General features: G+C 42.0%; 1 protein-coding gene across 2 annotated transcripts in view; it reads left to right on the top strand.

Annotated features, from left to right (window-relative positions):
• tgfbr3 (transforming growth factor, beta receptor III) overlaps positions 1-22,148 on the top strand; it is an 87,390-nt gene that overhangs the window by 35,779 nt on the left and 29,463 nt on the right. For both annotated transcript variants that reach the window (XM_058638270.1, XM_058638269.1), the window contains exons 4-6: positions 6,514-6,651; positions 19,150-19,333; positions 21,942-22,104. In XM_058638270.1, the coding sequence (XP_058494253.1) occupies positions 6,514-6,651; positions 19,150-19,333; positions 21,942-22,104 (485 nt within the window). The remainder of the gene's footprint in view (positions 1-6,513; positions 6,652-19,149; positions 19,334-21,941; positions 22,105-22,148) is intronic.

Genomic DNA, 22,148 nt, shown 5'->3' with positions numbered 1-22,148 from the left:
GCTACTGTCCTGCCACTGTCCTGCTACTGTCCTGCTACTGTCCTGCCACTGTCCTGCTACTGTCCTGCCACTGTCCTGCCACTGTCCTGCCACTGTCCTGCTACTGTCCTGCCACTGTCCTGCCACTGTCCTGCCACTGTCCTGCCACTGTCCTGCCACTGTCCTGCCACTGTCCTGCCACTGTCCTGCTACTGTCCTGCCACTGTCCTGCTACTGTCCTGCCACTGTCCTGCCACTGTCCTGCTACTGTCCTGCCACTGTCCTGCTACTGTCCTGCCACTGTCCTGCCACTGTCCTGCGTTAACCAACAGATGAGCGAGTTTTCTTGTACAGTGTTGTCTTGTCTTCTCCTTCAGTAACTCTTGATGCAGCGCCGCCTCAGGCGAGGAGGGGAACACGTTATTTAAAAGGTTGTGTTTGTTTGACTAAAGTGAAGTGTGTGTCCAAGGGAGACAACATTTCCATCGTGATATAATGGACATTAAAGACTCTTGAATCTTGAATCTTAAATCTTAAAACCCTTCAAACCACTTGTTATTGTGAGACAGCTCCCTGTTTGTCTGCCTCGTGCCACTGAATACATTGTGCTGTCTTTCTTGTCTGTCTATGTTGACTATTATTTCCTGGGAGGGCGGCGAATGTTTTCCCTCAGATTATCAGATTAGTCTTAGTTTTTGGTTAATTAAAGGATGTTTTGGGTCTTTCTCTGAGTCTGCGGGGATCATCAGACACTTAATTAGCTCCATCAATAAAGGAAACTCCCTTTTCCTGCGAGGACACTGAGCTGCGCTGATACTGAGCTCTCACTGCTGGGTCACTGATAACTCATCACTCCTGCTCACAGTACAGGGTGGGAATCACTGTCAAACTCTCAGTATAGAACTGGGATTTTTTAACCTGAGTGAAGCCGCTAAAGAAGGAGATTAAGACCAATTCCGTTGCCAGTGGTTGTTCTGGCTTGTGTGTTGTTTTTTTTCATAGTTCCTTGTGATGTCAGACGTTCTGGAAACAAGAAAGTCGTGTCTCCACTACATGGTCCCAGCTCTGCATGATTTGGCTGTGTTTCCATTACAATAGTACCTCCTCAAGGGGCCGGGGTCATCCCAGCAAGGCTGCATGGAAACTGCTGTGACTGTGTTTTCAGTGGAACTGAATCATTAGAATCAGTTCATTAAAACTCTTTGTTCAGTACTTCCTCCATGACCGGAGCACAGACTGGACTGAAACACAGCGGCAGGGTTGGAGACGTGGCTCGCTGGTCGCAATCGCCGCTTTCAGCAGTGCTGTCGTTAAATACACCAGACTCCTCTGTTAAATACTGAGATAAGAGCTGAAACAATTCATCCATTCATTGATTATTAATCGATTACTAAATTAATCGACAACTATTTTGATAATCGATTAATCAGACGCAAAATAAATGCGTCGATGCAGTGCGAGTCGTGCCGTGCGAGTGGAAAATGGTCCAGTTGATGAAGTTAATGATATTGAGCTCTGTCCCAAGAGTTTAGAATACAAACTTCTGCCTGTGATAAGCACCAACAGGAGGAGTCATTAGTTGCAATGGTGGGGCAACTGGGGGGAAGTTGGTAGAGCTGGTGCCCCGTAGGTCAGAAAGGCCCACTGCAGTGACTGAGGTTCGATTCCACTCTGCGTCTTCCCCCATTCTCCCTCCCGCATCACATGACACAGTGTTTGAAAACACAGGGTGTCACCCATAACAAGTACAGTGTCACAGCCATTTCACTCTAACTGTGTGCTTTTGTTACACAGTCAAAGCAAAAAAAAACAAAAACCATGTGTGATTCATCTTTTGGGGTTTATTCTAACTTTATGTTTGTTGTTCAAAGCTCACTGTTGAAGCTCTCTCTCTCTCTCTCTCTCTCCCCCTCACTCTCTCTCTCTCTCTCTCTCTCTCCCCCTCCCTCACTCTCTCTCTGTCTCTCTCTGGGTTACATTTTCATTGTTTACACATGCTACCACCACTAATGGCATGCTCGGTGATGGGCCTTTGCTTATCCCGCTACAGCTGTCGTCCCCTGTGTGGAGCTTGATTTCAGTAATGTGATAGGTCTAGACAGGCCTCCATCCATGGCTGCTGGCAAATGTGCCCCGCAACTGTAAACGTACACCGGTCCCCAAATCCCTGTGCCAGGCTCCAGATAATCAATCAGGTGTGTCCCACTGTTCACCAGTGGACTCCCTCCCTCTCTCCCTCCCTCCATCCCTCCCTCCCTCCCTCTCTGCACCTCTTCTCTCTTCACACTGTGGCTCTGTGACTGAGGTCTGATCTCTGAGCGCAGTTCCACATCAACTGCTTCTGTTACCCAATCCAGGACTGATTTAGATGGGCGTTATTACATGAAAAAGACATTAAAGGGAGAGTTTAGGGAGTACTTTTAGGAAGCATGTTTTCAGTGGCACTGTGTGTGTGTGTGTGTGTGTGTGTGTGTGTGTGTGTGTGTCGCACTTGTCAATCGCACAAATCCTGAACTGTCCCTTTAGTATTTGCCTCAGTTTTCCTCTTCTTGGCCCGCGCTCTGCTTCCTCTCTGTTTGTGTGTTTGCGGATGACTTCACGTCTTCTGGAAATGTTTTCGTCTGGGGTTTAAAATTCCTTCCTCCTCTTTCTCTGCCTCCCTTTCTCGTCCATCACTCAAAGCCGTGGGGCCTCAAACCCAGGCCAGGTATTACTCTATCTCGGTTGACGTGACTCTCAGAGGAGCCATGAATGCGCCTTTTTTTTTCCACAGATTTGACTGTAAAAATGAAATGGTAGAAAAAAAACCAACAGGTTTCTGATGTGTTTTTCTGGATCACTCGTCACTTTACCTCATAGACAAGTGTTCAGTGATTCTTGCGCTTCCATGTCTCACATGTGGGACTTTTTAATGATTATCTTTTCAGCACATTCACAGGGAACCGTCTGAACCGTCTCTTCTGTCATGCTGTCCCTCAGGGCTTTAACACGTGTGAAACTCTGATGCTGTGTGATCACTCCATCTGCTGATGGCGTCTCATGTTCGACGGCTTCACACAGCAGCACAGTGACGAGCCTTTGAACCTGTCACATTACACACAATACAGAAATCACACAAAAAAAATCTGTATCTAATTGTGTTGAAAACTGTTAAGAGGCTGTGTGATTTATTACAGCCTGGTCTCTTAAGACAGTATGTTACCTTCCTGTAAACCATGGGCAGTGTCACGTTTGATCATTATTATTATTATTATTATTATTATTATTATGATTATTATTATTATTGCTATTATTATTATTATTATTATTATTATTATTATTATTATTATTATTATTATCATTCTTATTCTTTTTTATTATTATTATTATTATCAGTTTTATTATTATTATAATTATTAATAACAATAATAATAATAACAATAATGTATATTGTTATTATCATTATTATTATTGCTATTATTATTATTATCATAATATTAGTATTATAATAATAATAATTAATAATAATAATAATAATAATAATAATAATATTATTATTATTATTGCTATTATTATTATTATTATTATTATTACCACCATCATTACCACTATTATTATTATCATTATTATTATTATGAATAATAATAATAATAATAATAATGATGATGATAATAATAATAATAATAATAACAATAATAGAGCATGTTTAAAACAACCAAGGTTGACCAGTGCTGTACAGGACCACGTCAATAAAACAGCAGCAACAGGAATAATGTGTCATATTGCTCCATTTGCTGTACAACACTATGAGTAACTATAAGAAATCTATAAAGAAACTATCACAAAACAATAGTGCAATGTCCCAACAGAAAGACTTCTTTGAGATAACTGATTTATGATGAAACTGATCAAAATTGATGTTGTTTAGTTTGTTAACAGACTCCAGAAATGTCATTATCGTCATAATTTCATGAAAATGATGCAAAAGTGATCAGTCGTACCAACCTTTTGGTCTTGAAATGTGTTACACAATCAGTTTAGACTGTTTCCACAGTTTAGACTATGTGTTAATGCTGCAGAGAGATGGCATCTAAACTGAACTCCTGCAAACCTTTCTGAAGTAGACATTGTGTTAGTCCAGGTTGATTACACGGGAAATAATCAGTTCAACCTAAATGTTGAATTTATAAAGTAACTTTCTTTGTCTTTGTTTGTGTTCTCAATCAAAATACACTGGTAGGAGTTTCCTTATATTATTGACACTGACTTAAACGCTGTTGTGAAGGTCAAGGCCAAGTTTGCTGCTTCACAGTAATCAACAAGGTCATAAAATAATGAAAAAACAATAAAGACACTTCTTAATTTAGAGGATGATCGATACTCCACTCGAGTTGAAAGCCAAGGAGAGGTGACATTCTGGGCAGTGCGTTTATGGGATGTAAACGAAAAAAACGATCCATCCCCTCTAAGTTTCAACCTGGATCTAAGAACGTCTGAGAGAAACTGGTGTGTTGACCGCGGCGCTCTCACAGGGGTGTTGATGTTCAAAAGGTCTTCCAACCAATCGGACAAATTCCAGCGGTTTCTAAAATCTTGTCTAATCAGATAAGCATGGACAGATGACCACACTCAAACATGGTGTATGAATGCAGTTTTCACCATCTCCACCACTATAATTGTGCATCTTTTGTTCCAATATTAGCTACAGTGGACGCACAATGTTCCTCTCTATTGTAAAAACTCTTAAAAAGCTCATTTAATTTGGTCACAGGCTGTCACTGATGAAGTTATTGGAGGTCAAAAAATGGGAATCCTTGTGGGTTGAATTAGTGATTTACAGGCTTTTACTGTTGACACACACACACACACACACACACACACACACAAGCTAATAAGGTTAGCCTGGGAACGAGAGCAGACAGACAGAAGAAGTGAGGATTTCTCATTAAAGCAGTGGTACTGATCATGTCAAAGAGAAAGTTCAGTTGTTTGTTTTTTACTTGACATTATACATTAACACTCACTTTTATCATATTTATTATATTGACATTTTAAATTCTGGCTGTATGGGTTAAAAATCCATCCTTTGAGTTTACCTCAGTGACACAAACTCTAGTTTGTAGTTGAAAAGCACTCCACTGCTGTGACGTTGTTTTACACGTGACACACACACACACACACACACACACACGCACACACACACAAGTGACTCATGACTTGTAAAGCAGTTGTTTTCAGCGTAACTGAATCATTAGAATCAGTTCATTAAAACCATTTGTTCAGTACTTCCTCCCTGAGCGGAGCACAGACTCCGCCTGGCACACAAACTGGACTAAATACACCAGACTCCTCTGTTCAATACTGAGATTTTAGACATTTCCTTGGTAATTGTTGGAGATGAACCCACGTTTTTAGGATTTTTAAGTCTTTTTGACTGATCTACACTTCGGCATTGTTCAGGCTGGTTCTTGTGTCTTCCTGTGACGACACTTTGACCAGTCAGTGGCCGGCAGTCTGACGATGTCACGTATAGAACTAAAAACAGTCCCAGGTACTGTCGCTAATGGAAATGCAAAATAGCCATACCGGAGCGTGGTGAGGCGAGTCGTGCCGTGCTTTTGTGTCAAACGCAGCCCAAACTCACCCTTTAAATGAAGTCAGATGACTGGGGTAACGGCCCAAATCATTCAGATGTGTCAAACAGTGAAAACAAAACACACACAAAGTCCCAAAACATGAAGTTTGTTTTCCCCTGTTTCACCAACAGACTGTGTAAATCTACTTTAATGGCATACTGTAGAGATGTTAACAGAGAGCCGCCACTTTGTTGCTTTGTTTTTTTCCCTCTGTGTTGTTAACAAAGACTCCACTGTGTGAGGCTCCGTATCAGAGCGAGGCAAGTTTAGGGAGTGCACGGCGTGTCGTCTTTGTGGGTTTATCAGCAAAAGTGTGTACATAAACAAAAGCCTGATAAAGACCAACAAGCTTGAACATTTGTGCTTATACTCAGTGCATGAAGTGCCAGCACTCCCCTTATCCATGAGTCAGGTATTACTAAATCATTAAACACTAAATTATGAAAACCCTCAGTAAATAAAAGATACCAGAAGATATTGGGGATTTTCACAACGTCTAAAGATTATAATAACAATTTTTTTAAAATTTAGATTATGATTTAAACTTCGCTCACACAGTTGATTTGGTGTCCTGTTGGAAGTCAGTGATGATCACAGAACACGAGGGAAACATCTGAAATACGTTTTAATGGAAATTGTTCTTGGTCTTCTTCTGATAGATGTTGTTCTTGTTTAACAATACAAACAAGAACTCTAGTAGCTCATGAATTGGACAGATAACCCAAACAGAGTTCCCGGCATCTCATGATAGATGTGCCGGTTTCTTATGTTCTGAAGTGAACATGAGAAAATCAACCGTAAATAGTATAATGTGATCTTTCAGTGACATGTTTTCTCTGTATGCAGTTGTTTTCCCCTTAGTTTACTTGTACTGTTGTTTCCTTTATGTGACTGTTTATTTCTACCCCCTCTCTCTTAGGTGGAGCTTCATCTGAAGCCCATCCAGTCTCTGCTGCGCCACCAGAAGCCCCTGGTCTTTGTGCTTAACTCCCCCCAACCGCTCATCTGGAAGATCAAGACAGAGAACCTTGCCCCTGGCATCAAACATACCTTTCATGTGAGTCCAGCATTACTAAAAGCCTTTAAATCCCACTTCCTAAAACGCTGTATTCATTTCCTCTCTGGCAAAACCCTGCTGCCACTTCAGTGGCCTTCTCCACTGAGTCAAATACTTCAGCTAATGTAACATTTGTGACGGGGACCTCTCCCTGCTCCAGAACAACTTTCCCATGATGCAAGTATGGTGTGGCCAAAACACATACACACACACACACACAGTCACTGTGGTGAAGCCTTCGTCTCCAGTGATTCAAACACAATTTCAGAGTTGACAAAAGCACTTTTTTGGCTCAATATTTAAGTTGCAACTGAGAGCACTGAGTAAAAGGCAAGTTTTTTTTTATTATATGAGTGCATTATTCTCTTAGCTCTCAGGGTGTTTTTGTGTGGAAATGGAAGGAACTGCATTATTATTATAATATTCAAAACTGCAGAGAAAAGCATCCATTTGTCATCACCAGCTCTGAGGGAAATGCTACTGCAGCTTTCATGTCATTAGCTACTCCACACTATTTTGACAGCTGTTATAATCTTAATTTACAGTGACGTTATCAGTGTATTGTTATTTATCTTTGCTGCCCTGCAAATGTCCATCCAGTCATTTAAGTGTCATCTTGCCCATCGTCACATGTGCTTTAATGTTGTTGCTGTAAAAGTTTATTACTGTTCTCATTTTGCCAAAATACCCCCCCCCCCCCACACACACACACATCATGGTGTAGAATGTATTTATCTTTAAATGTGAAAAGTGCTTTGTCAGCATTATTTACTCACCCATACCACAGAGCCACATCCCTCCTTAATTCCCTTCCTCCCACCTTCCTCTAAAAAGCCCTGTTGATAGTTTGGCAGCTGTTCACATCTCTCAGCGCGTTTCCGTAAACCGCGAAAGCCCTAACAACGCGGAATGTGTGGTAATAAACACCAAACCGCTGAGGCTCGGCTGAAGAAGGGAGTCGACGACTCCTAACGCCTACTGATGATTAGCTGAAATCCTGAAGACTTTCAGCTGCTTTGTTTATCATTTGAATTAGAGCAGCTTGTTTCCAGTCAAAGTCTGCGTCGTTCTGTTAAAGCACATCTATTTAACTTTCTGTAAACAGCAGCCACTTCACTTCAACAATCATGTATAAATGATTTTTATAGCGACAAATCACAACATACATCATCTCAAGGCTATTTACATAGAATGAGATACCATCAATTCTCAAAATCCTCTGTGTGACCTGCCAAAAACCTTAAATTATAACTCTGATCATCTCACAAAACTATAAAAACTAAAAGTATTTTCATGCATATCATTTATTCCTCAGGCAGAAAATGACATTTAAAATGATTATAATCAACAATTCGCAATGTTTAAGCCACAGAGCTGTGCCGCAGGTTCACCCATGGTAAATTGCTGTGGGAATAATCCACTACTACATCCTGGGTGGGTGTGTTTATAGGTCACATATTCAGGCTTTAAAAACTGCATTTTTTTCCATCTTCTTATAGATGTTGAGTCTAAGTTATGATTCATTTTATATCACATTTTTAGAAGCAATATAAAGTCACAAAATAGATGTTCATAAAAACAAGCCAGGGTGAACATTTAACTGTGGTGTATTTCCAAATTTCACACATTCAATCCGATCTTAAATATTTTGAGTACTTTTCGCTCAGGTGTGTTTCTATAGTTGGTGAAAATTTAAATAAAGGATATAAGGCACTCTATATTGCACATTGTTATAGCCTCTTTATATACTGTACGTTCAAACTTAGTCATGGAAAAAAACAGCCCAAATGCTCTGTGTTCTAAGGGTTAATGACCTCTCACAGCCCACACTGTAAAACTAAAACAGTTAAAACAAGGGAGAAAGTTTCAGGAAATTGACTATACAACGTGTGAGCATCATTTGGTTGTTAAAAATCAAAGTAATCTTTATGTTTGATTACATTTATTTACACATACATATATTTACATCAGTAATATTTCAGTAATAATCCATATTTTAATTTGCTGATGAATCGTTGGACCAATGTCTAAAAATGTCCCTCCGTCTTTTTTTAACAGTGTCACACCAGACACACAGATAGATAGATATAGATATAGATAGACGTACCTCATCCTCCAACTAAAATTCAGTCTTGATCCAGAAGTTATTATCACTAATATAACGTCTGCATGATTAAAGTCGTCTTGAAAGGGCAGATTAAGACTCTGAAGGCAGAATCCCAGTGAACCTGTAAACTGGACACATGTAACGTGACTGTATAAGTGTGTGTGTGTGTGTATAGACGAGCCTCTGCGTAACGCAAGGGTTTTAGCATGTGGAAACAAACATTTGTGTACCTGATCCTGGTTTTATGGAAGAGGTTTTCATAATGTGGTAAACTGGAGTTAAGCCTCAGCTGAGGCTCCCCGGTCTCAATCTGCTGAGATTTTCTCATGTGATGCGCTGGCTTTGAAGGAGGGCACTGAAGCGGGGCCATTTCTTTTTTCTTTTTTTTAAATGAAGTTTCCCAGCGAGGCCCCCTGGTGCCCTTAACTAAATATGGCTGACTCTCCAGGGGAGCTGGCTCCTACTACATGGAGGTACCCATCACCTCCTCCCCCTCATGTTCCCTGGTACTAATACAACGTTCCACAGAGCTATTTTAATATTGTTGACATGATTAAAACTACAAAGAGTAACAGTAACGTTTGAGTGAAGGGGAGAAAAACAGAGCCTTTCTCTTTCTTACAAATAAAAAGCCGATGTCGAGGACAATAAATCTCACCGTTCATCAGTTTAATACACCGAGTTTTTACTGCTGCAGCCTTACATGGTCTGATAAGACCGGCAGCCTTTACAATAGCAGATCTGATAGAAAAAAAAAGGCTTTCACAAACTTCCACATAACTTTGAAATATAAACTTTTACGTCTGTTGTAAAACGAGTTCATACGGTAGTCGATCAGCTCCACGCGACTCTGTGCCGCTCCGAGCTGCCCGCTGTCACCTCCGTCTGAGCATCGCTGAGCTTCTACAGTGAGGCTGCTGCAACATAGGTTATAGGAGTGGGACTGAAAACACCCATGAAAAGATTCAGAAGTGAATTCCACTGTACAAAAACAACACTTATTGTTCCCCTGCTCTGCTGCTGTATATACACAAATGCTCCCTCAGTCACATCTGATAGTATTGCTTGGCAGAGCCTGTTTTCAGAAGATGAATTTACTTTACATTACTTCCTGTTCCAAAACACCACAGCTTTAAATTAGTGACAAAAGGAAATGGCCGACTGCCTTATTTGAATTAAAGTAAGCAAACCTTTGAATGAGGTCTGACAGCAAGAGTGAGGTTTAAATAAGGCAATAAAAAGTCAATATTCATGCTTTAGGAAAGCTGCAAATGACATCATATTACACCAAACACAAGGACAGTTTAATAACCATACATGGAGGTGAAAGGGGAAAAAAGAATTTCTGCCTGAATAGGATTATGTCATTCAGAGCAACACACAACAAAAAACTCTCATGTTCCTCATGTGAGAAAAACAAGCTGTGATGCATTTGAACACACATGGATGTGCGTGTGCAGTATTTCCCCCTCTGTCTTGATAGCGTGTGGCCAGAGTGATGGCTGTTTCTGTCAGGCCCAGCAGGTCAGCATCACACTAAACGTCTCCGCTTGTCAGTGGTGGCGGACAGAGAACAGCTGACCACCATCATTAAAAGCACCAGCCACGGCCGAGCTGCTGCTGCTGCTGCTGCTGCTGCTGCTGCTGATGCTGCTGCTGCTGCTGCTGAGGCTGCTGCTGCCGCTGCTGCACGTCTAATGATGTTGAACACCAGTTCTTTTGCAGAGTGAAGACATTTCTCCTCTTATCCGTAAATGAAAACAAAAAAACACGTTGCTGTGAATTTGCTCCTGAAGTGATAAAACATTTGTCTGTTGTGGAGGAATGTTGCATTTTAAGATTAATTTACAGTAGCTTCACATGCTCAGCTATTCATCTGACTGGATATCAAATATGGAGCGAACTTTCTCTGTTCATCCTCCAGGTTTTTAAAACAGGGCGAGGCAAGATGAAGAGCTTATTATGTGTGAAAAAAAGGAGGCCTCTGCTGTCACTGGGGCTGATTTAGGTGTTAAAGCTGTAGTGAGCAACTTTAAATCCAAGCCTCTGGTATATTCAACACCACTGTCAAATACAAGTGCTTTCATTTTAAATAGAGAATAATGACAGCAACATGATGGGGAAGATAATATGTTAATATAATAAAGAACAAATTCCACTAGACTGATTTTTGCCTTTTTTGGCCCCAAATTGTCCCCTTAAACAGAATTGGTCATTGTCTGTGTGTGTGTGTGTGTGTGTGTGGGCATTTTAGTTTATGAATGGTGTTGTAAGTGTTTAAATAAGTGTATAAAGTGTAAATGAAGTGATATCATTGAATTGATTACCTGCGCTCTTTCACTCCGTGAACACATGTGCACACATTTACAGCATTCATGCGCGCTCCTGTGCAGTGGAAACCTATTTTCAGACTTTCCCCGGCAACAAGAAATGCTATTTTCTGATTGGCTGATAGGAAACTTATTGTATTGCTGTATAACTGCATGAATGAACCATGCAGAGCAATCTGCCTTTACATCATCGATTCATAGATTGCTAATTTATGTGCGGTAAGTTTTATCACTTCTCAGCGTGAGAAATGTCATGTGTGGCGTGAGATACGATGCGATACTGCGCGTACGTTTGTTGTTATTTCCACGCTTCGATGCTGGACCGTCCTCAATTTAGTGTAATGGCCGCAAATGCGCTAGCTAGAACCCTGGTTCTCTGTCTTATATCTGTTATGACCATAACATCGTCCTTGTTGAGTATGAGTTCAGGCCAGTGCTGATAGAGAACACAGGCGTCGTAGATGGACATAAGGAAAGATGGAAGTCTAAGGACTAGACATATGAAATGTTAAGAGCACCAGTGCGACCTCATTAAAAATGGAATTGCAATCGAAAGATTTTTTCTTGTGGTTGCTTAGTAATAACCAGACTCTGACGTGCCTTGGTTAAACATTTGGCCTCTTTAACGGCCTTTGACATCTTGTTGCGACACACTGTACACATGAGCCAATCCGTTTTACACTGCACTAGTAAAGTGAGATGGTCACAGACTGGTTAGAGTATGACTGAAAACTCAAAGAAGGAGAAGAAACGTTCAAAAAAAGTTACACCCTGCAGCTTTAAATATCAGTGAAGCCTCTGGCAGAACAAGCGTGTTGTATCTTATCCAGCAGCCTGACGGCAGAGAGCTGTGACCCAGAGGATTTCCAGACATCGCTCTTCCTCCCAGCTTTTCTTCAGGGTGACATGACACTTAACATGCCACAAAACTCAAACAACACCCAGCTTTCTCACCGCCACCACAGTAAAGAGTCACCATCCCAAGAGCTTTCCGTAACACGGGAAGAAACTGTTTTCAGAACAGTGGTTCCTGTAGTGTGAGGAGACACTGTAGTACACTGCAGTGTCTCCTCACACTACAGGAACCACTGTTTTCAAAACAACGTGTTTTAAGCTACAACGCGTGTGTCTCATTAATAATGGAGACTGTGTAATCTTCTCTGCCACAGTTTTACAATAAAGAAAACCAAATCAATTCTCACGGTTCCCATAATAACACACAAGATCATAACTTAGTGTTTCGCTCCATTGCTGCATCATAGATCTGTGCACTGAGCTGCTTTGTGCGCTCACTTGCGTGTCTTCCGCTCGCTCACACTATCATTAACAAAGGTCCAGTAGTGCATAACATTCCTTACATTCAAAACCATGCTGGATGTTTAGTGGAGGAGTGACGGTGGTACAAGTTCACATATGTCATATAGAGATGCCAGCAGTGTTTGAGTACAGACAAATGTTTTTCACTCCACCCGGCGAGTTTAGCTGTGATGGCATGTAAGGAACAGTGACAGTTGCTGGTATGTTTCTGCAACGCTGTCAATGAAAAACCATTTCCACCTTTTGACCGTTCCTCGAATTATCATGGAGAAGACCAGCGTCCAACACCGCCCATCCCCCCATCCACTGCCTTGGAAGCTGAGCTTCCCCGGAAGTGACGATTGGTCACATTTGTCCAATCTCTGTCGAGCTAAAGGAGTGTGGAGACCGCTACGGAATTACAAAAATCACATGAGACGATTCCGTCATCTGTGATAAACAGCTGATTCTGAGTGAACGAGTGACACGTTGTTATCACGTTCTAGTGCTCGCTTAGTGTTGAAATATAAATACAACTCGGTTGATGACATTTCAGAGGAAGCTGAGCTTCCCTTGCCGTCTTAGAGCAATCACCACTGGTGAGGAAGCACTCAATTTAAGTGTGTTTTCTAGGTTTACTGTTTCAGGGGGATTCAAAATAAAAGTTGTTAAAGGTGCATTTATCAATAATAAGTAATCAACTTAAAGCTTTTTTTCATCCATTAAAACCTTATTTTAAAATGCAAATGCGATGCAGTTCCTTGCTGAAGCACTCAGCTAAACTATGTGATGTGCGATCACACGAACACGATCAACATCTGTCGCACGACCTCTCGTTGAGTGGAATGATGGACATGTCACGTCAAATGCTTCAAAATCATCAGAATTGTCCCTTACGTCACCAATATTCTCAATTCCTTAAACAAAATGGACTTTGTGAGCACATTAATCAGAAGGGAGGGTTTGTTATCACTTGAGGTAGCGCGCTAACTTTTACAACCGTAGCTGTAGATAACAGCGCGTCCTAACACGTTCTTATTTTCCTCTCTTTCAAAAAGCTGAAAAAAGACTCCGCCCTGCACAGTCCCAAAGTGCTGAGGATCTTTGTTTCTTCAGCCGTATGTGCAGCGCGCCAGCATGTGGTGAAATCTGAAGCTTGGCCGGCGCTAAGTCTTTATGGTTGCTACGTTATGACGGGACGATTGTTACGGGTTCGGGTTTGTCAGCAAAAGCCTGCGTGGACCACAGATCTACTGTATGTGCAGGTATTATGACGACAGTTGTGAAGAAGCCCACGTTGCCAACTTCCCACACTTATGAGCGAGCGGCACCCTTCAGGTGGAGATGAGAAGCTGCTGTGGTGTTGGAGTCCAGACCAACTGGCATTGGGTCCTAACACGTCAGAACGGAGACCCGTGCCAGACCTCCCTCACTCTGCCCTTCCACCGGAGAGGCTTTTTCCTGGGGCTAATTGGACTGTGGATCAGGACTGCCAGTTTCCCGGTTGCAGCAGTGTCGGCTGTGCTCGGTGGACACAGATGGGCTGCCTGGAAAAGCTTCAGAGACGTGGACGCTCTCTGTTGCTGTTGGCCGCTCAACCCTGCTCGGCCTTTAAAAATGCCAGAATCCAGACGTTTGTTGTAAAACATGTTCTCTGCAGTATTCCCCGTCAGTCAGCAGCAGGCCGGAATCACTGTGGGGCTAAAGTGACATGAAATATGAAGATTGAAATGGGGCCAAATGTTGTTTTACCAAGGGACACAGCGTAGGATTCAAAGTGAATCACATGTGCAGAGAGTGTGCTGTGTTGACTTTGTGGCCAAATGTATATATACTTGGAGCGGGGGCTTGTGGGGAGGAGGGTTGTGTTGCATCGTTGCTTCAAAGTTTTTTATCTGCAGCAAACGTTTTATGAGAGAACGCTGGAGTTTTGCTTCTGGCTTCAGTTGCCTATTGTTTGTTTGCCAAGCGTTGCCTTTTCACTCCTGTTTTTTTGTCATTAGTCACATGAGCTCCTTCTTCCCGGAGCACTTTCCTCCTCAACGTTATTATTAATGGAAACCAGCGGTAGCCACTATTGGTTTTTATCTGGAGACAGCAATGGCAGAGGAACGCTGCAGCGCGGTGGCGGAGACATATGGTATGGATTTGTCCACAGCCGAGCGTGCCAGGTCGCGGCAGCACATGCACGTCTGCAGCGGGCGGCGTGATTAGCTCCGCCCGCCTCACCAACAGCGAGAAGCGATTAGCATTTATCACATTAATATCAACAGAGAGTTATTGCGTGCTCATGTTTTTTATCAACCTCTTTCTTCTCTTTCCATCAGCCTCCTCTGTTGCGTTTGCAACACCTCTCGTTTGTGATTTTCCAGACTCAGGGTGTTGCTCAGGGAGAATGCAGTGGACGAGAACAGCTCTGCGATAATTAATCTCAAACATTTGGCGTTCAACTTCACACATGGACGTAATGTGCCAATGCTTTTTCGGGTCAAAGGTTAGCGGATGTTCTATGTTAAATGAGGATAAATCTTGTTTACATTATATCAAAGTCAACCGTTTAGTTGGAGTCGCTGAAGCAACATGCCTTACCTGCAAATGCCATTACTGAAGTATGTGCAGGAGTTTCTGCCATTACGCACATAAAAGCCTGAGTTTCAGTCCCTGTGGTATGAAGCTAACGTCTCCTCTGCTTCTTTCTTTTGATCTCATCTGCCAAGTTCTGTGGAATTCTTCAGGTAACATCAGTTTTCATGTAGCTCAACTTCCCGGCACATGACGTGAGTTTGTTGGAAATGACACATAAAAAACCAGCTCTCTTTTCTTTAGTCGGGCAGAAGAACGCAGCACATCCATGTCAACCTTTCTCCCAAAAACACAACAACAACAAAAATCAAGCTGCAAATGTTACTTTGCTATAGTCTGTGTATTATGTTCCTCAATCATCAAGTATGTTGGTCCATGAAATGTTCAGAAAACAGCAGAACATGTGGACATGTGTCTCCAAACTTCAATGTAGAACATGTGTTCATAAACCAAACATTTTAACAGTTTAAAGCAAACAAACCAGAAAACATTCCCAATTAAGAGGCCAAACTCACACAATTGGCTTATAAAAAACAACAACTGATTAATCGATTAATTTGCTGCTTTGAAAATAAACTATATAGATACATACTTTATTTTATTTACCTGTCTTTTTCTTCTTCTCCTTTACCTTCCATGAAACCCTTGTGTGTAAAGTGTTTAGTCATTTGTATATATGATAGTTTTAGTCCAGTTCCAACCCAGCCGACCCGTCTTAAAGTTTTTTAATTGACAGAATAACACAGAAGAAGCATTTTCAACGTCTGACAGACCAACGAAAACTCACACACGTCTCGTCATGTTTTCGTTATCAAAGGTCCAAAAGATGTTTATCTCGTCACTGTCTTGTTATCGGCATGAAAAAAGGGGCGTCAACCAAATAATTGAATGTCATCGTTGACGAAAACAACACTGGTGTAAAGCAGCTTTGAGTGGTCATCAAGACTAGAAAATCGCTATATATATAAATAAAGACCATGTACAGCAGAGATAAAATGACGCCCATTAGCAGGCATGTTGAAAATATATTCAAAATAAACTTTATGTCATTCAAGTCAATCACATTTTCATGATGGAAGTTGAATTTTTCTTCAATTATAAACTCACTGTGTGTGTGTTAGCAAAGAAAGTCACAGTAGAGTGACAGCTTATGTAAATAGCATTCAGTAGTGTATTTATATTTACATATTTTATTTAAGGCCAGTGGAGAGAGAGAGGGAGAGAGAGAGAGAGGGAGAGAGAGAGAGTGAGAGTGAGAGAGAGAGAGAGAGAGAGAGAGGGTTTGTTAAAGCCCAGTGTAGCTTCCTTGTTTCCCTGTTTCAAATTCCTGAGGTTTTTAGTGCCCGGGAAGGCCTGGAGCTAATTTGGCTTTCAGGCTTTCCTCTCTATTTCTTTGCAACTAATTACAGTCATATTCCCGCAATTAAACTGATAAACTCTGCAGAGCTTGGCAAGGTTAGCGAAGAGGCCCCCTCCTCGTCCTCCTCCTCCTCGGCCGAGGCCAACGCTTCTCCGCTCCTTATCACAGCAAACGCACTAAAAATAAAACCAACGTGGATTCTTCGATAGAGTCCGTCTCCACTGGCCTCGCCGTGTTTTACTGCCTCTGGTGACAATGCCAGGAACATCGGGAAGAGAGTGATCCAGAGGTCAGACAGATGTTGTGCAAGAAGGGATTTCAGCAGTTATGTCTGAAATACCAAAAAAAAGAAAGAAAAAAAAAAGGATTCTTTTTTGTACAATGCAAGAAAACCTTAATATCATCACATAGAAATGATCTCACATATCCCTCCTGGATCAGGGGTGACATTTTAATTGTGCCAGTAATGTCTCAGCTCTTGTACACAGATAGGACAGATACCTTAGGAGAGAGAAAACAAGGCTGGAAATAAAAATGAGGTAGAGCGTCTAGACTGTGTGCTTGGACTCGCTTTGGTTGTAGGTTGTAGGTTTTCAGCACATGTGAATGTTTATCTCTGTGAAATGAAGCATATGGGCCAAGCTCCATGAAGCGCCAAAGAGGCGTTCCCGTCTAAATACGACTCACACAGTTTCCCTGTCAAATTCAAATCAGCACTTCCCTGAGACTGAGGCTCCTCCCTCATTTTTCCTCTGTTTATAATTTACAGCTGGATTCTCTGCAGTAGTGTCCCGGGAAGCCTGAACGGTGACAGTATGGTCGGGTGTGCAGTAAGGTGAAGGGATAGGTGAAGCAGGGTCGTGTGAGGTATTTCAACATGAACCAGATCGCGTCTTAATATACAGAAGCAGCCAGAGACAGGATCAGAGCACTCATTTTACCAACCTTAATAGAAGTTATGTCAGATAAGGTGTACATTAGAACCTGAGAAAAGGTTCATAGAGGAAATTATGGAATTAGATTTACGTCAATGTTTTCATGCAACATTCAAAAATATTCTATTTTATGGTTTGAAAATACACTTGTTCTTTACACTCCATGGTTTGTTGTTCTCTGTCGATGTCCGACAAAATAATTGTAATTATCTAACAAACATTTGATTTTTACAATTATTCATCGACGGGGGAAATGGACAGCGACTCCAAACAACTTCTTAAAAAGTGTTGTATGAAAATATTGACACAAATCTAATTCCATAGAAAATCAGTGAGTTTAGTGAAGCTGACTTGTTTGGTAAGTTTGTGTCATTGAGCTAAATCCAAAAGCATTGATGGACTTTGGTGCAGAGTAGTGAGTGCTTGTCAGAAAGCGTGTGTAACAGTAAGGTAAAGCAGTGAACAGCTGACGTGGATTTTATCAGGTGCATATTTTGTTAAGTGGCTTCAAATGTGCTTTTCTTGCTGTGTCTGCTTGCAGCCACACTTTCTCAAGGCTCTCACTCGCCTTTATCATCATTGTTCTCAGTATAATTACGTCACATAACCACACTTCAAAAAAGCCTGAACTATTCCTTTAATGTCTTCTTAACCCATTAATAACATGTTTTCATAAAAGTACAGTAGCTCCATCTCTACAAGAGCACTGTGTGAGTGACCGACACCACAATATGTCTGCCTTTGTTTTTGCTGCTGTGGTCAGTTTGAAGCAGAGACACACACACACACACGCACACACACACTCTCTGAAAATATTCATCACTATTACACTGTGCAATCACTTTTAAGGTCATAAAGAAAGTCCAGATCTCATTCGTCCCTTTCCCAAGCAAGTCCAGGAACTGTGGCGGCCGTCACGTAGCAGAAAGGATGTAAACACTCTCTGTAAACACATAACTCTCTCTCTGCAGTTTCCTCCTCCCTCACTGGTTTACTCATTGGATTTATGTTTGCAGAGTTGCCCTTTTTCACACAGGAAGCTTCTGCTTCACACTGTGAAATGCATGTTCAGCCATAGTCTAAGTCCCTTCCCTAAAGAACAAATAAACGTCTTATTCTAAGGCTACAATAACCAAGCAAGGTTTTTATTTTAAAGGGATCATTTAAAAGAATCAGTACGATAGAGCTCAATACTAAACAATTGTATTGGATTGGATCTTGATTTGCATAGGTAACAATGTGGTTAGCGTGTTGGTGTGATTTAACTGAACGACAGAAAGTGTTCTGTTTCTCTTAAAATATCAGAAGTCATTCCTCCCTCTGATGATCGGACTCTTACAAACTACCAATTACTCATCCTCATTTCATTGTTAACTATTTGTATATTGTATATATTTCCAGATTGTCTACTTTATTATTGTATTATTTTATTTAATATTTTATTTCATTGCATTTTTTAGCATAGCATCTGGAACAAAAACAATTTCCCCACGGGGATTAATAAAGTATTCTGATTCTGATTCTGATTCTGATTCTGAAAGTCCCAGATAGACACTGAGAAAGGTCAAACAGCAATAAGACAGGAGTAGTGGAGACCTAACTTACAAATAATTTTTGTTTAATGCCTGTTAATATTTGTTCTCCCTCCGGTATCAAACCTTTATATTTTCCCAGGTATTGGTACCAAGTTTGAAAGTTTGTGCAGTATATTCAGTTTCTGCCACTGTTTCATCTAAATTGTTGTGTATTGCTGCTTAAATGCTCATTCACCCGAAGAAAACACACAACTATCTCCTTCATTTTCATTTATTCACACCCACGTCGCATGAATGTGAGATAATAGCTCATTTGTCCTCTGACACTCCTGCTTTTTTCTTTCTCTTCAAGGTCCCAGAGGGCTCAGAGGTTCACTTTCAGCCAGGAAACTTCTCTCTCTCCTGCCAGATCCAGAAGGAGACTCTTCCCCAGGGCAACGAGCACCTCCTCAGCTGGGCCCAGAAGAAGTACCGGGCAGTCACCTCCTTCTCTGAGCTCAGGATGACTCAAGACATCTACATCAAAGTCGGCGAAGGTGTGTGTTTGCTAGATTCCTCAAATTCTCCCGTTGTAGCTCGACGTGGGCCCCCGAGGCGGAAACCTCCTCAGTCTCCCCTTCAGCTCCTTCAACTTCACTCTGCTTTTGTGTTTCAGGTTTACATGCACAGCTCTGGTTAAAGAATTCACTTCCTCTAACAGGCGTTTACCCTTTCACACTGTTTAACAGGCTGTCTGTGGTATTTCTGAGCTGTGGCTGCTTGTAGCCCAGAGACACGCGGAGTACGGCGTCACATTTATGTCAAAGGTTGTGAGTGCAGTTAAGCGTGCAGGTAATTTGACTTCACATGCGCAGATATCAGCGAAACATGTTAAACAACCTCGAGCAGACAGCTGCGAGCGTGAAAAACCACGCTGTGCAGTGCGCTGGTAGCTGTCAATCAAATACAAGAAGTTCCTCGTGGGTGTGATCACTCTGAAAGTGACCAATCATTAGCGGTGCCCTCCTCGAAAAACAGCTGCTTTACAAGCCACTCTTTCATTAGTTTGTGTGTGTGATGACTCTGCCCCCATTGAGCAGGTATCATATTGTAAGGGAAAACCAACCAAACGTTGTGCCGTGCCGTGCCGAGGCGTGGCGTGCCGAGGCGTGGCGTGGCGTGGCGTGCCGTGCCATGCCGTGCCGTGCCGTGCCGTGCCGTGGCGTGGCGTGGTGAGGCGAGGCGAGGCGCGGACCGAACAGTAATTGCTCATAAAATTCAGGGAAATGTGGCGATGATGAAATGTTTTCCAGTTAAATGAAATCATCTATTAACTTTCCACCAAGACGAGAAGGCATTGCTTTTGTGATACTACGATAAGAAGACTAACAACAAAGTGTGTTGTAATAACTTCTTACTTATCACACTTAAGGTGGCAGTATAAACGGGAAAAACAAATCATGCCATACTAGATGTTTCCTAATGAAGGGAAGAAACACTCTCTCGTGAGCCAATGATTGATCCTCATGTTCATTTGACTCGTGTACATTTGCGTCCGGATTGCTTCACGCAGCAAATGGAGAACATGTCCAACATCTTTCCCAATACAGCAGCTCCCAGGCAGGACATGTTTTTAATGAGCGTCTTTCACTATGTGGAAATAAAGCAAAGATCATGTCTGGAGAGAGACACGATGGCTCCACTCCTCCCGCTGATAACTTCTCTCACTATGTTGCTGGTTGCTGTGGAGAGCAGAGTGGTTGCTCAGCCTTCAAGCGTTTGGCTTGTGTCATTAGGGGGCTGCGGTTTGGCAAAAGCCCAGAGTGCCACGATGTTTACTTCAAGTGCGGAGCTGTAGATTTCCACTGCTTCCTTTCTTCACTGGCGTTTCATGGAGATAGACATGTTCTCGTACTCCAGGTTCCTCAGTTCCTCAGTTTACCCTCTCTCTCTAAGGCTCTGCTCACCAAATAGGGAAACATCTGTCTTGTATTTTCTTTAAGTGCTGGAGGAGGAGCTTAGATTTTCTTGTTCTGACGGTACTTTACAAAAAAACCGATGAGTTACCAGAAGATATCACTGAACGTGTTTATGAATATTTTTGTTCTGTTATTGTGGAGGTATTCTGCTAAAATGTGTTTTTCTGTTATGGAAATAGGGGCCACACGGTTGGTGTAGTGGTTAGTGCTCTTGACTTTGCAGCAAGAAGACCCCGGGTTTGAGCCCCGGTTGGTACAAGGGCCTTCCTGCATGTTCTCCCCATGTGTGTGTGGGTGTTCTGCGGGTTCTCCGGCTTCCTCCCATGATCCAAAAACATGAAATACAGCATTTCTCTACCAGTGGTACCTGCAGCCTCACAGCAGATGATAGACAAGTCTGCTCTTCTGTCACTTTAAGCTTTGTCCAGGTGACCAGTAAATGAACTGTGCTATGCAGCTGTGCTATTTAGTATAGTGTCAGATGGGGATTCAGCATATGCAGAAACTCAACAAGAAAAACATTGAGATTGCGCTGCAAAAATTGGGACATAGTTGTGTTTTGTCCACAAAGCAACATGCCTTACCTGCAAATACCATCACTGAAGATCTAACATCTGCGTTCTCTGATTGATCTCGTCTGCCAAGTTCTGAGGAATTCTTCAGGTAACGTCCACGTTTCATGTCGCTGAGCTTCACAGCACATGACATTAGTTTGTTGGAAATGACACAAACAGGTTGTTTAATAAGAAACTATCTCAAGCAGAAGAATGTGGAAAAGCCATGCCAGTTTTGCTCCAAAACATGAATTGGGTCTGAAAATAGCTTTGTCTTTTATTTTCTGAATCCTGTATATAAGTATTAGTTATATATAGATTAATTGTGGTTTAATAGTTTATCCCCGCGGCTCGAGTTAGAATTGCAATTTTGAATGAGCTATGATGGGAATACCAGCTGCAGGGAAACCGTTCTTCATTTCTGTCAGAGGAAACATCCACCAAACTGACGTCTGCGTAAGCACGACACTGACACCAGAAGCAGCTCTGGGGTTGTTCTGCAGCTGACCTCGAACCCTGACCCCCCTGCAGTGGTGGGGTAACAGGACTCCTTTATTTCTCCCTAAGGAGATCGAAGTAGCCTCGCAGAAAAACCTCGACCAGTAACACAAACACCTCTCTCACTGTTTCAGATCCAGTATTTTCTGACACCTGCAAGATTGACACCAGTTTCCTGTCTCTGAACTATCTGGGCGGCTACGTGGAGCCACAGCCATCGAAGGGTTGTGTCCTGACTGGTCTCGACAAAGACCAAGAGATCCACATCATTGATCTCCAGGCCCCCAACTCCAGCAGGTGAGCATCCTGACCTCCTATAAGAACATCCAACATAGGTCCTG

The sequence above is a fragment of the Solea solea genome, chromosome 9 (assembly GCF_958295425.1).
Source record: "Solea solea chromosome 9, fSolSol10.1, whole genome shotgun sequence".
NCBI classification, from domain to species: Eukaryota; Metazoa; Chordata; class Actinopteri; order Pleuronectiformes; family Soleidae; genus Solea; species Solea solea.
The sequence above is the reverse complement of the archived record's forward strand: the minus strand, read 5'-3'. Positions and strand labels throughout refer to the sequence as shown.